General features: G+C 53.6%; 2 protein-coding genes across 7 annotated transcripts in view; one reads left to right on the top strand and one right to left on the bottom strand.

Annotated features, from left to right (window-relative positions):
- Positions 1 to 1250: 1250 nt before the first annotated feature.
- GID8 (GID complex subunit 8 homolog) lies at positions 1251 to 7586 on the bottom strand. The gene is given in 6 exon segments (XM_036323622.1): positions 1251 to 2140; positions 3094 to 3181; positions 3183 to 3289; positions 3590 to 3786; positions 4725 to 4854; positions 7448 to 7586. Coding segments are annotated over 5 exon segments (684 nt in total). The 5' UTR covers positions 4843 to 4854; positions 7448 to 7586; the 3' UTR covers positions 1251 to 1966.
- A 158-nt stretch (positions 7587 to 7744) lies between these two features.
- DIDO1 (death inducer-obliterator 1) overlaps positions 7745 to 15071 on the top strand; it is a 49551-nt gene continuing 42224 nt past the window's right edge. Inside the window, exon 1 of one of the 6 annotated variants that reach the window (XM_036323535.1) lies at positions 7745 to 7877. The gene's annotated coding sequence lies outside the window, so the exon portion shown is untranslated. Of the gene's footprint in view, positions 7904 to 13743; positions 14009 to 14058; positions 14388 to 15071 lie in introns of those variants that run through there. The other 5 variants (XM_036323534.1, XM_036323538.1, XM_036323532.1 and 2 more) reach the window with 5 other exon arrangements.

The following is a 15071-nucleotide window of genomic DNA, read 5'->3' as shown; positions in this document are numbered from 1 at the left end:
CTCTCTCCTTCTCTCTTCCTCTCTGAAATCAAGAAAAATATATATTTTGAAAAAGTTTTTTTAAAAATGGTACTGGGTGTGGACATGCCTGCAGAAACAAAATGGAACTTCAGAATCACATGTAGAGTGCCACGGAAGGTGACGGCTTATCCAGTTTACATGACCAATGTGACAGCACAATCTGAGTTTATGGGTAATTACTACGGTCAGGACTTCCATTGCCCCACACCTTGGCCCTCACACACAAAGACATCGTCAGATTTAACGATGTAGTAACTGCGCACGTGAGCGATCTTATACAGCATACACTAATAAGAAAAGGTGATGAAGCCCTTACCGGTTTGGCTCAGTGGATAGAGCATCAGCCTGCAGATTGAAGGATCCCAGGTTCGATTCCAATCAAGGGCATGTAGTTGCTGGCACATCCCCAGTAGGGGGTGTGCAGGAGGCAGCTGATCAATGTTTCTCTCTCATGGATGTTTCTCTCTATCCCTCTCCCTTCCTCTCTGTAAAAAAATCAATAAAATAAATATTTTTTTAAAAAAAGGTGAAGACTATGCTGCGTTATTGGTGCATCCCTAAAAATGTAGTTTCATCTCCATCTCTCTCCTAGCATTTGTCTTCTAGCTTCTGCTGTAGTTAAGTATCAATGACCTGAATGTGAAACCCTCTCCCCTCACATTTTTTTGTCCTCCAACCTCAGAGGAAATGACCCAAGGTCACACCTGAGGTGACTACTGAAGCGGTCAGAGTGGAAACGTCACGGGTGGCATGTGGGTGTGGCAGAGGCTAGGACGTCCATGGTGACTGTGCATTTGACCTCCATGTCTGTGACTGACTTACAGAACCACCAGGATGCCCACACTGCCCACTGCTCTACCCACTGGGGACCTCAGCCTCTCAGGGAAGCTGTTTGTTCCGAATCCCATGGCACTCATGTGTCCCCAACTACACAGGCTGCCACTTCCAAGCTCTCCACCCCTGGGCAGAAGACAAATGTGAGCACAGAACTGATAAGCCTACAGAACCAGCTTGTGTGAGCCGATGAAACCATGAGGCTGAAGTGCGAGACCTCCAGGCCAGCCGCATGCCCCAGCCTAAGCCTCCACCTTGTCAGGGCACAGTGTCCCCCTCACAGTGCTGGGCAAGTGGCCCTCCAGCTGCAGGACCAGAGGAAAGCATTGCCATCACCAAGCCCTGAAAACAAAAGGTTTGCAATGATGATTAAAACTTTTTTAGAGGCATTTTGGTCATTCTTGAAATCAAAGCATAACCTTTATTTTCAATAGAACTGCGCAGAAGAGATGGTTTGTTAATCCACCAGGAAAGAGTCTCTGACCACAGACAGCACCAAAATATATATTTGAAAAATTAAAAAACACACAGCCACCCCTCACACACACGTGTCCCCCAAAGCCACACAACCCAGACCGAAGGGAAAACAAACCAAACTCACTGCCCTCACACACAAGAAGTCTTTGAGTTAGGGTTTACAAGTTCATATAGTCTCTGACATGAAAAAAACAACAAAGGCCAGGTGAAAGGGCAACTTGTATGCGGAGACAGGAGAATGAAGAACGCGTTTCGTCTGCCCACAAGTTCTCAGAAAGCAGGACAATGATCAGTGCTTCCCGTAGACTCTGGGGGGCCTGGGCGGTCACTGGTGTCCGTAACAGGACAGTGCAGTGGCCAGGGAACCCTTCAGGAGCAGGACACCTCGAGCACCAGGGGCCACTGCCACTACCTTCAGGATGTGCTGCATGAAGTCGGCACCAGCTTCCGAAGACAAGGTGTCATTCACTGCAAGCTTCCCAGCGCTCAAAAGGGCCATTATTCCTTTAAAAAAAGGTGCTGGGCTCCCCAAAAGTAAAGGGGGGACAAGAATCTCTACTGCAGTAAAAATCTCCCAGTCAAGCCGGACATGCCAGCGAGTCCGTGTGATGACACACGGGGTCCCCACACAGGTCTACTTGGGCTCCTCGATGACGCCTTTGCTGAGATCTGTCATTTTGGGGTACTTTACTTTCTTCTGGTCCAGCTCATTCTGAGCCCAAAGGAGCAATTTCAGTAACTTGGCCAGTTTGGGTGTTGACTCCCGGTTCTCATAATCCAGGACAGCCTGGTTCACTTCGCTCCACACCTGGAAAAGACACGTCCAATCAGCCAGCCACACGCAGGCGGCCAGAGAGTGTGTTACAGCACGCATTTTATCCATCTGCAGAGGCCTATAACCACTGACACACATGAGGCCCCCTGCATGACACACAGACACATTCCTGACCACAGGGAGCTCACAGTCCAGTTGGCAAATGTCACACCAGGCCTAGATGGCAGTTCAGTGCCATGAGCCAGCCTGGAGGTAACTACAAAAGAGGAAGGAGCAGGCAGGGGTGACAAGCTCCATCCTCAAAGCCTCAGGGAGCCTGCTGTGGCCTGAAGGACAGTGGAGGGGCCATGGGAGGACAGGCAGCTGTACTTGGGGCAACGGCTGACGAAATGTTGGCTGGAATACAGAACCAGCAGTGAGGACAGGAAGCTTCAGAAACAAGTCTGGGATTTTAAATAAAAAATACTTAGGACCCCTATTTGTAAGAGGCTCCAAATACACAGGAGGACGGCTAAGATAAATGAGAAAAATCGGCAGAGCTTGGAGACAGCTGACCCTTGAACACCACCATTCGTGGATTTTTCGATAAGCACAGTTGGCCCTCCATACCCAAAGGTGGGTTGTGCCTCCACTATTGGGATCCGTGGAGGTGAGGGGCAGCTGCATGCACTGTCACACCATTTTATACAAGGGACTTGAGCCTCCAGAGATTCTGGTACCCACTGGGTGTGTGTGTCCTGAAACTAACCCCGCCGTGGTTATGGAGGAACGACTGTAGTTAGGTTCCATAGGAGTCAAAGTCATACATGTGCCCAGAAACCTCACATTGTTCAGGGTTGCTGTGCTGCTGGGTAAGGGCACAGCACGCTGCGCCTAGCTCCACACGACGAAGAACAGAACACCAGGAAGAACTGGTGCTATCGTACCAGTGCCACACGCCCAGCACGATGTGTCCCTCACTCAGTCACCCCATGTGGGTTCTATACCTTCTGCCTCTGCATCATATTCAGAAGATCTCCAAAGGGCGAGTCCTCGGGATTATCGAAGGCCAGCAGGGCCAGCGTGCGCTCCATCTGTCAGGCACTCCCTGCTCTCCTCCCCCTGCTCCGCCAGCTGCGTCTGCGCGAACTCCAGCGCCGCCTCCGTCTCCCGCTGGCGGATCAGCTCGATCAGGTGCTGTTGCTAGTCAGGGGCCAAGGCGCACAGACTTACACACCGCACCTGGGCCAGCAGCCCCTAGCGGCACCAGGCTACTCTCTAGTCAAAAGGACAACTTAAAGGACACTTTTCTAGCACCTGAGTTATTAAATTTGCATTTTAAAATCAAGAAACCACTTCTGAAATACACAGCAGCTAACTCAAACCCCTTCCCCACGTAAATTAAACGATGTTCTATTAACACAGATTCACCCGACACTTCTGAATCATCACAAGTCACCTATCAGGGGTCCACAGAGCAGATAACTTTCAACCAAAACTCACCTGCAGGTGGAAGTAAAGGTAGCGGTTGGTGTCCAGCAGTTCCGGGTGGAGGCTGTTGATCAAGGCGATTGCCTCCTGAATCTGCCCCTTTAGGATCATCTCACGGATTTTGATCCGCTCATCAAGGGTTTCTAGATCCACACTAGGCTCAATCCCGGACTCCATTCGAAACTTCTCTGCGGCTTCCTTAAAGCCCTCTGGAAATGAAAACTGGCCTCACTGCTCAGAAAGTCAGCAAGACAGTAAACACAAAGCCTCCTCACCGCTGTCTGCCCCATCGCCTCGAGTGAATCACCCCCACATGAACCGTGCTTCCTCAGGGACTGGGTGTTAGTATCTTTGTGAATTCCTGGGGAGGCCTTGATATACAGAAAGTGAAGCCAGACATACTGGCGTGGGCTCCCTGGAGGAGGCTGCAACCCAGATCCAGTTGCAGAGCAGCTGCAGGTTTGTTCCAGGTGAGACAATAACTCACAGCCTCAAGGACCCGGCCACTCCCTCCTCTCCACTGAGTCCACAGCCCCGCCTCTGAAGCAGCCTGTTTGCCCTTCTCTATATACACACACAGCCACAAGCTCACATTTCCTCCTCACCTGTCAAAAAGTCTCAGCAGAGGCCAGTGGGGAAGGGGCACTCAGAACTACCAGGAAGGAGACTCCTCCCTTGTGGAAACGTCTGGGCTCCCCACCAATGCAGAACCCCCTTTCCTTTCCACTATCACAGAGGACGGCACGTCAGCTACAGACCACTTGCTTCCCTCCTGCTCTGCCCTCCCTGTCTCCTTTGAGTTGAGCACCTTCTAGAAACAGTGCGATATAATTTATCAGGCTGGTCAGGGGCCATCACTCAGGCTTCAAATGTACTTTAGAACATTCTTAATGATCTTGATTAACTGCAAAAATGTCAAAAGCCAAAAAAATTGATTTTTGCCTCAGGTACTATTATTTCAGAGACAGAAATAATGACCTCCTAGCCAAGAGAGGATATCTTTAACGTGATAATATACAAATCTGGTATGCTCACACTGGGTTTTATAATGCCAGAACAAACCTAACTGCACGCAGCACTTCGGTAGTAAACTCTGCGTGTGTCCACAAAAGGGAGCGTCTGTAGCATCCTGACTGCAGGCTGTTACCTGTGACGAGGTAGTTCATGATGAGGCGATTCCTGTCTGCTCGCTGCACGTGTAAGTTGTTGAGCTTTTCCATCCACTCATCTTTTGTGATTTCATCAGGTTTTTCTGTATAACTCATTCTGCTTTATTTCTACAGGGGAAAAACATTTTAGAAATTGGTGAAGAATTCTCCAACAAATGTGGTCGTTTCAGAAATAACACAGCGATATAGTAAGAAACAATAGAGAGTGGGAAGATGCTTCACTCTGGAGAACAGCAATGCAAAGGGCCTCTGACCCCAGCACAGTGTTAGGGACCAGGAAGAAGACTTGGTGTTCAGAAGGCCGCTTTCATGAATGCAAGAAAGAGCCAGGGATCAAAGAACCAAGAGGTCATCTGAGGTAAGACTGAGCGAGGCTGAGGAGGGAGTTTAGATAGCGTCTCTCCGAAGTGCAAAGGGCAGCTGCCAGAGGTATGAGCCAAAGCATTACATATTACATCCACACTCGAGGAACTGGCCATCGACCACCAGACCAACAAAAACTAAGAAGTGACACCACCAGCATCACAGAGACCCAGCGTTGTCCCGAGCTCTCCCTGCCGCCAGAGCAGCGCAGCTATGAAAAATGTGTCCGCCCTCATGAGGCCAAACACAAGTGCTCCTACAGCCCCGAGACGCTACGCCCGCCACACCAGACTCGAAAACTCACCACCCTCACCAGACATACAAGCCCGTCCACAGAAACACTGCTCCAGATGGCAGGGACACAGAAGCCACGCGCCACACGTCCAACCACCAGCAGCATGGACCAGCAACTGTGTTCCCAGGACCACAACCCCAGGCTCCAAACCCTTGGGCGGGTGTGTGAGGATCCAGAACTTTTCAGACCACACAAAACCTACGTGACAGTCTACACCAGGGGTCCTCAAACTTTTTAAACGGGGCCAGTTCACTGTCCCTCAGACCGCTGGAGGGCCGGACTATAGTTTAAAAAGAAACTATGAACAAATTCCTACGCACACTGCACAGATCTTATTTTGAAGTAAAAAAACAAAACGGGAACAAATACAATATTTGTATTTGCATGTGGCCCGCGGGCCGTAGTTTGAGGACCCCTGGTCTACACTATATGACACGGTGCCCTCTTGGGTTTGGGGCAGCACCCCATCATCGCACATCTCTTCTGTGCGATGGGTGAGTATTAGTGCTGAGGGGAATATAGGCCATTCAACAGCCTCCACCCCGAAGAGGTTAAAAACAAAAGCAAGCACTTGGTTTTCAGAGCTATTGGATTTAGTTTGCTGAGACGGGATTGTGAGCGAGGGCTCACATGGCAGAAGTTACCAAAGGGGTTGAAATGAATGAAGACAGCTACATGGACTGCTCTTAGGAACGAGCTGATGAATATAGCAAACTGTGGCAGAGGCCCATGTGTGGCAGACAGTTTAGTAAAGAACAAAAGCAAGGCAAACTGCATAACATGTGCTTTAGCAGTAAACACACATGAAATGGGAAATTGAGGAGCTGCCACCAAGAAGGAGGGGTGGACAGGTGCCGCCCCGGGAGAACCACCTGGGCTTCTGAAGTGGGGGTGCCGCCACAGTCCACTTCCTTTTGATTTCTCGTCACTGACAAACATACCCATTAGGAACACTGCTTTACAGACAGCAAAGTACATGCTCAGCGCTTCAATACATTTTTTAAAATTTTAAGATAGCCAATGTGGGGTGGTGAGAGTTGAGCAGAAAGACCACTAAGGAACCACCCAAACAAGAGGGACCAGGGGCAGATGTGCCGGGGACACCGTGGGCTTGCTGCTGGGACGACTGGAAGGCTGAAGCTGCCCCTGAAGGATGGCGCCACAGTGAGGAGGCGGGCGGGGCCAGGAACAGGTTTGGGGAGCAGGGCCCGTTCGGGCTGCCGTCAGACATGCGGCTAGGCAGCTCCAGGAGGCACCTGGATTACAGGTCCCGAGCCCCGCGCTGGGAACATTAATCAGGGAAACACTCGCCAGGAAGTAGGGACAGCAGATCCCCCAGGGAGGCAGTGAGGGTAGGGAAGCAGAGGGACACAAGACAAAGTCCTGGCTCGTGGGAGATCCAACTCTCGGAGAGCACCGGAGACAAACCCGAGAGACGCTGTTCTTCGCACCACCCCTCGCGGACGCGGCCCACGGCGAAACTCAGATCAAACTCTCACTCCCACTCGGGACAAAAAGACACCCGTCTCTGAGTTCTCAGGGGACAACCACACCGCCGGCACCGCTCCCGGACGGCGAGAGAGCCTTCCGACAGCGACCCCTTCGGAGAAGTCAGCGGCCAAACTCCAGCAGACACAACGGAACAGTCCGGCTCCGACGGGGCACTCGCTCCCCGAGCAGCAGGCTCCGTTCTCGCCGGCTCGGTGTCTGCAGGAAGCGGTTGTTATGAACACCGATCTCCTGGCAAAGACGCCAGTGCCGTGTCTCAGTATTCTGCTTCCGAACGCCGAGCCGCCCCGCGGTATTCTCCCGGTAGGACCACAGCGCCGGGCAGCTTCGGCCGGAGCAACCGGCAGTTTGACTTGCAAATCCAGGGGGCGACGCCGCCGCCGCCCGAGAATAAGCCGCGACCCGACACCTGCTCGGACCTGGGACCCCTGAAGACCCCGCGCAGGTCCGACCCCTCTCCAGCCCCCTTTTTGCCACGCTGTGCTCCGCGGGGACGCTCGGCCCGCCCGCCGGGGCCCACCAGGGCCATCTTACCGTGTGGATCCCGCCTCCCGCGCTGCGCAGTCTCCGCGGCCGCTCTGGGGGCCGGGCCGGCGGGGAGGGGCGGCGGCGAGGGGCAGGGGGAAGCGAAGGCGGGGGCTGCGACAGAGGCGGGGCGGGAACGAGAAAGCCGACGCACCGGCAGCCGTCCCCTCAGCCTCTTCCCGCGAGATCGCGCGATCGCGAGCCGGCAGCCAATCAAGTGCTCCCGCGACAGGGCGTGGCGCGGCGGCTGCCCGGAAGCGCGGAACTACAGCTTCCGTCCGGGCGCTGAACGCTCTAATCGGCGCCCTCGCTCTACGGGTTGGCGCGAGAGTCAAAAGGCGTCGTCCGCCTCTGGGCAAAATGGCCGCTGTGCTGGCGTCGTTGTCGGAGTACTTCGCGGGAGGAATGCAGCCGCTGCTAGACTGAGTCCGAGGCGAAGGTGCCAGCATCCCTTCCGTCGTTTGTGTGAGCCCGGAGGGCACGGGACGGGGGGACACAGGAGCCGGGGCCCCGCGCCGAGGTTCCTCCGGACCAGCCGCACAGGCCCGGGAGGAGCCGCCCAAGCGCGGCCAGCAGGAGCTCCCCGTTCCGTTGTGGGGTTCCCGGCCGTGTCGGGAGCGCGCACCAGCTCGCTCCAGATGCGGCGGCGGGGTCCCAAGCGGCGCGGCGCGCACCTGGGGGACGCGGAGGCGCACGGACACCTTGGCCGGAGCTTGCGGGTCGCAGCCGGTCTGCTCTAGAAGATTGCCGGCTCCGAGCAGGGCCCGGCTTCCCCGTCGCGGGAGAGGGAGGTGGAGCGATGTCGAGCGCTCCGGGAAGGCAGCGGAGGCAGCCCCGTCGCGGCCCTTTGAACCCGAGGGAGCCTTTTATTACTAGGTGGTTCTGTACGGCCGAGCTGAACCGAGACCCCGGGAGGCATGGGGGGTGGGGGGGTCGATCGGGTCACCCTCCCACTGTATCTTCACCTGCCTGTATTTCCTGTTATGGAGGATGCCACGAAGTCCCAAGGCACTGGTTATGTCAGAAGTTTCTTTGCATGGGTAAAAGCTACAGTAATATTTTAATGTGTAACTCCTGCTGATGTAACGTAGACTGTGTTCAGCATAGTGCCACCTAGAACAACGGGGTGGCCTGGGGTCGGGCGGCAGCCCTGTGTGGCTCGAGCTGACTGCCCCTCAGACCTGTCTGGTCGAGAGTTCGAAATACACAGACTGGTTTAGGAGTTGACCCTTCTTCTTCTTTCCAATTTAAGTTAATATGTATCATCAATACACACGTATGTATCCATAAATGCACACAATATATATGTTCACGGCCACATCTGTAAATGCTTCAAGGTTCTTTTTGCCTGGCCCAGATGTTGAAATCGGATGTTTGGCCAGTGGCGGCGCCACTGAATGAAGAAGGGACGTTTTTCAGTTAATGTCCACGTTTTCCTTTTTTTAAAAAAACACTTGCAAAATTTTGTTTTTGACTTTGAAATCCTCTTACCTTCATGCTTCAAGTGCTTACTTTGTGTTGGAGGGAGAGGAATTTTGTGTCTGACAGGCTCCCAGGATTTCTCATTCCCCTGCACATCCATAAAAGGCAGCGGGCTGACCTTCCACCTTTATAGACAGAGTAGGGCGCCCTTGTTTTTCCTTGGGTTCCTACATTTGGGAAGCAGTTGGTTCAGTTCGGAGCTTGAAAATCTCCTGCTGTGGAAGGATGACTTATGGATGTTGATTTTGTTGAAATGCAGAGTAAGAACCTTTAGGGTATGCTTTCACAATCCCTAAGAGCTCAGCCTCTGTTGTTATTCTTGGTGTTTCCGCCCGAGACACCTTTCTCATTTTCACCGTTTTGTTTTAGTGAGCCAGGCTAGAGCAGGAATGAATTTATACAATATTTCTATTCTGGACATATTTTTAAACACTCTCACTTTTTACTTACTTTCATTTTGGAAAAAGAACAATCTCACACTGTAGCCTGTACAATTGTAGCTGCCCCGCTGCCTGTAGCCCCCTGAGATCAGGGTCATGGCGAAGGCAGGCAGCTGCCTCGTCTGGGCGGCTACTCCTCACCCATGGAGGTTCCAGCTTTCCCTGCTGCTCCCCACCAGGTTCAGCGCAGAAGAGGTCTGTGGGCTCGGTTCTCGCTTCTCTGTTAGGCACTCCATCAGCCTGGAAGGCAAACTGCTGTGCTCTTAAACTGCTTTTCTGTTGGCGTCTGTGGACCACACTCATTTTCTTGGCTTTCTTATTTGCTGTGTTCCTTTAGACTTAGATTGTTGAGATGAAACCTACCAGCAAGGGAATGCAGTTTTAATGCCTTGTGCTTACTAAGATGTTAATTTCTCCTGAAATTGACTTTATTTACTTTGCACTGAACTCACCGGGAAATGTAGACATTTCAGAGTTACAGGACCATCCAAAAGGTAGTGACCAGTGCTATTATATGTGCACAGCTCAACTTGTCTCAGTAGCAGAGCTAAGGCGGGTCAGAGAGGCAAGAGGTAGAAATACTCCAGCTCTCTGGAGGGGCGGGAGCTGAGAACTCCTGATTTTCAGTGCCCTGAGTTCTCCGCAGTCCTTGCACCTCTTTAGATACTGGAGTGACCCAGAGGCCATGTCCTGTTGCTTTCCTAATTCAGTCTCACAGTGTCTTCAGGTGACGACACCATCCCTGATGGAGCAGCAGCTAGTCAGTACAGAGAAGTCCCTTAGGCCGCAGTGGTCGGCAAACTGCGGCTCGGGAGCCACATGCGGCTCTTTGGCCTCTTGAGTGTGGCTCTTCCACAAAATACCGACTTCTGCGCATGGGCCACGAAGTTTCAATCGCACTGTACATGCGTGCCCGCACGTGGTATTTTGTGGAAGAGCCACACTCAAGGGGCCAAAGAGCTGCATGTGGCTCTCGAGCAGCAGTTTGCCGACCACTGCCTTAGGGTGAACATGGTACTGTCCTCCCACCCTCCTCCCTTTCCTAGTCTTTCATGGCTATTTCTTCTTTGGTTTGAAGACAAAAGTTTGGTGCGGCTCTCATTTGCTCCTTTGAACATGTAGCACTGTCACACCCCACAGCTAACTTTCTATAGGTCTTCCATATTGGCCACACAGTTTAACTATCACTCCTGTCTTTTCCTTGCATTACTTGTTTTTTTGTTTTGTTTTTACGTGACTTACCTCGCACCCTCAGTTCTTGAGCACTCTGCGTCTGAGACAGTTGGTAGCCCAGGAACAGCACCCAGTACCTCTCCGGGTAGTGATTGGGGTGCAGTGGTGGGACTTGCCCTCCTGTGGACCGAGGTCTGGGTAGCAGTGGTAGCCCAGTGCTTTGTGCCCTTTTGCTTTGATTGTGAAACCTTATAGCTGTTAAACAAAAATTTAACTTCCACAGCTGAAGCCTTTCAAAAATAAAAGGTTTATTAGGCTATTGGTAGCAAAAAAAAGGGCAGCTAGTTTTGGGGTGCGGAGTCTAAACCACTTGTAGCCAGGCTAAGAGGGAAAGACAGACCCGCCCATCTGTCCGGGGTTTTGCTGCCAGCTTTGTACATTAGGTGGGTGAGAGAGATGTCAGCCTCTGATAGGATTTATGTTAGCTTTGAGCAGGGTGGGGAAGGGGGTGGGGCTAGTTCTGGGTGGGCCCTCCTGGGATTAGCTGTCGCTGCAGATTGGGAAATTCATGTGCTAATCAGAGCGGGAGGCTCCTGGGGTTTGAGGTGGCTGGCTATTCTCTTTTTTGGGTAATCACGAAATAGTCACCTGGAAATTAATTCTCAATTCTCACAGGTATGGAAGCAGACTTTCGTTAGAGCTGGTCCATAGCTATAAATTAGCTGGCTTATATAAAATGTCAAAGTGGTAAAAATCAGGTTTTTAAAAAATAAAGTGATTGACGCTTTTGTTAGCTATAAAAAATTACTAGATTTATCTGTTCCTAGGAATTTATATTCTAGCCGCAGGGAATGGTGGGTGTAACCTTTTCATTTTACATATTTTAATTCCACAAATGGTTAAGAGCACAACCTCTGGGTATCAGGCACCCTGGGGCCCTGGAGTAGGGTGGGTGGGTTTATTGCCCCTTCCCTCCTCATGGTCCAGCCTGGGGCAGCCCAAGGATGACTGGGAAACATGGAAAGGCCGTAGTTCTCCACTGAAATGTGCCACTGCTTTCACTCCAGTAAGCCTTGGGCCAGGGTGTGTGTGAGGTCCGAGCCTTTCAGCCCATGACCCCTGAGTCAAAGGGCACCGGCGGGTTTTCCCCAACTGCTAGTGGAGGTTAGGGAGGCCAAGGGAAGGGGTTCAAGGGGTCTGACCTTGGCCTCCCCCCTCCCCGCCCCGCCCCCCCCCCCCCCCCCAGGTTGCTGGGCTGCTCCAGGTCTCTGAATTCCAAATAAGAGTAACAATAAAACTATTTGTTGCTGCCTCGCTGGTTTTGAATTGTCCTTGGAAAGGGCCAGAACCTCGGAGAGGGGATTGGGGCTCTCAAGGTTGCACTTGATCCCAACGGTGTTCTGCTTTAGGGTTTTCATTTGAGACCAGGACCCTGCTTTCCAATGGGCTTTAATTCAGGGTGAGAAGAGGCTGAAAGCCAGGAAGCGGTTTGTTGAAGGATTGATGAATCCCGGATCTTTTCTGCTTTGATAGACTTCCACGAGGTGTGGGCGTAGCGGGACCGGGTCTACACGTATTGGTAATGCACTAATCATATTTTTTCCACCAAGACTCAAACCCCATTGAGGCATGGAAGCCTGTTAAGCTTCCTGTCCCCTCTGGCCCTCTGAGCCACTCCTGTTGCCACTCCACAGGACTTGGGAGTTTTGTTATGCATTGGGGTTATCTAGGGAAGAATTTGAGACACTGGAGACTACTTTTAAATTTAGGTTAGTTATTAAAATAATTTTGTTAGGAGGAAGTATTCCTTCATTGGTAGAGGTCAACTAAAAAATACCCAATCTACATTCCGGAAATGCCTCTTTCACAGTGAGAAGCAGCTCCCTTGAGGAGGTGTAACAAGTGGGCTGGAATTACCTGAAGAGGTCAGAGGGGGAGGCGGCCCTCAGCCCCAGACCCAGTCAGCCTGCTGGGAGAGGACTTAAGGCACAGCCCCGGGCTGTGAGGGTCATCTCCAACTACAGTGGGGCTTCCCTCTGTCCCCGTGGTCTCCCATTCTGAAGCTTCCTCAGGCTTCCTTGTCCACTCTTGGCCCTGTCCTTAAGTGCCTTTCACCCCTCCAAGCACCTGGCCTTATACTGTACCCCAAAGTTAAAATCTCAACTTGCAGAAAAACATTGCTGCTGGTTTGTGTTTTTTTGTTCTTTCATTTAAGGATCCTCAACTAAAGAGGCTGGGCAGGCAGGGTTCCCCCATTCTAACTCCCATTTAGGGGCCCTTTGTAGGGATGTTCATGTGATCTCCCTCAGTTCCCCAGCATGCCAGCCCCATTTTACAGACAACTTGCCCAGGATCAATCACCATGCTTGTTCAAACCAGTTTAAACTCGATCTGTTTGGTCTCTAACCTTCCCACTACACCTACCTGGGGGCAGACCTGAAGACACAAGATGGAAGAGCATAGAGCCCATCCCTGCAGATTCCACAAGCAGAAACTAGCTGCATTGTATTCCTTTGAAGAAAACTGACAGGCCTTGTGGTCCTTAGAGATGTCTATTAAAAAGCACTCCTCCTGATCCAGGCCCTGGTTCTCCTGCACATGCCAGCATCTGGGAGACCCGGTAGTGTCAGAGGGCACCTTTCCACTTTTCCCCTAGGGGTTCCGGCTTCCAAGGAACGTGGAAGTGGGGCTGTAGGGGCAAGTGATGGGAACAGAGGTCAAGAAGTTACTGCCCTTGGGGCAAATGTCCAGTGTCCACAGTGTTCCAGGTCAGCAGGAGTTCCTCTCTGAGGTCGACTGATTATTTGGGGACAGGCAGATGCTGGGGTGTCACTAGTCAGCCCTAAGTGAAGAAAATCCATGTGGAGGGTTGCGCATCGGCCAGAGCCTTTTCCCTTTCTGTACAGTAACTGCCTCACCTTTCCCTCCAACCCTGTGGACAGGTGTGCCCAGGTCGCTTGTTAGCTTGCGTGCGTGGGTGGGTGGGCGGCTCGCTGTTCTCCTTGGCCCCCTGGGCTGCAGTCCAGAAGAAACTGAAAACGCAGGCTGGTGGGAAAGGGGCCCTGCGCCTTGCTCTTTTGCCCTCAGGAGCCCGCCAACAGGAACCGGGCCACTGTGTGCCCCTAGGGGTGCGGGGGGTCTACCGTGAGCTCGCAGCCTGGGATTCCCGCCCTCCCCGCCCCCACCACCGCTTTTGCCCCAGCTTTGGCCCTTGGGCTCGGCGCGCAGAGCGCATGCGCGCGGTGTGAAGCCTGTACCTGGCTTCCTTCCGTTTGCCGCACGGGGGCGCCGCTCAGGGCGCGGGTATCCTCTCCAGCTCCAGGCGTCTCGGTGGCCGGCGTCTTCCCGGCGCTTGGAGTGGCGGGCGGGCCCTCTAGCCCCCGCATCTCGGTGGCCGGCGCTGACCCCGCCCGCCCGCTTGTTCCGGGGCTCTCGGAGGAAATGGCAGCGAGATCCTAGGAGCCTGGGAGCGGAGGTGAGTGGCGTTCGCGTAGCGGGCGAAGGAGCTGGCCGCCACGGGGCCGTGCTCTGGGGAGGGCGTGAGGGTGGCGGCTCTAGAGCCCGGCCCTCCCATAGCTGCGGCGTTCGCGCCGGGCCTGCTCCCGCCGGAGAGGGAAGATGGCGGCGGCGGGGGAGGGGCGGGGGCGGCCCGCGAGCTGAGGGAGCCGGGTCCGGTCCCGGCGGGAGCGCACTGAAAGGGGAGAGAGCGAATGCGGTCCTGGGACCCAGGCACGTTCCCGGTGCGGCGAGCTGACACGCAGAGACGCCTGTTCCAGTGGTCGTGGAGCTGGTGGGGTTGAGTTGTTTACACCGGACGTCTCGGTGGCGAAGTTTCGCTCCAGAGCCTGTTCAGGGTACGCTCTGTTGGCTTCCGTGTAACCGGCTGGTTTTGACGAGCGCCGACTCTTGCGAGGGTGACGCCGCGACGGCGCGGTGTGTGGTACGGAGAGACCCGCCTGCTTTCTCAGCGCCCGCGCCCGGCGGGAAGCGCGGTGTTGGGTTTTCTGGTGTCGCGGTGTGCCGTCCGGACTTTCGCCTCTGGCGCTCAGATCGTTAGCTTTCTCCTCGGTCCCCGCGCGCCCCGCCCCCGGCCAGGCCTAGAGACAGGAAGTCAACCAGCGTTCCTGCTTTGGGTCTGGCACCTCGTTGTGGGCGCCGGGAAGGGCGGCCTTAGGTGACAGCAGCGCGGTGACTTAAGCCGTAGCTGTTGAAGGTACCCTCATCCTTGCCCGGGCCGTCGGTAACCATGTCCTTGTCGTTGGCACGCTGATGGAATGAGATTTGAGCCTCGTGTGCTAAGGGGCATATGTAGGAGAAAGGGGGTTTTAAGATCTTTTCAGTGTATTCACATACCTTGTATCTAGGTTGGTACGGGGGAAGCTGAGCCTCCCATTAGGAGTGTAACGGCTTGCAGCGGGCCGAGTGCCAGCTCGTTGTTTTGAGAAGGGTGCTTTGTGTGCAGCCTGACCTCCAGCCGCTGAAGTGCAGGATTGCACGGCTGGGCTCTGACAAATGGTGGTTCCCTGGTTTCCCGGAGC

Source organism: Myotis myotis, unplaced genomic scaffold (assembly GCF_014108235.1).
Source record: "Myotis myotis isolate mMyoMyo1 unplaced genomic scaffold, mMyoMyo1.p scaffold_m19_p_9, whole genome shotgun sequence".
NCBI classification, from domain to species: Eukaryota; Metazoa; Chordata; class Mammalia; order Chiroptera; family Vespertilionidae; genus Myotis; species Myotis myotis.
Note: the sequence above shows the minus strand (reverse complement) of the source record. Positions and strands in the feature narration are given on the sequence as shown.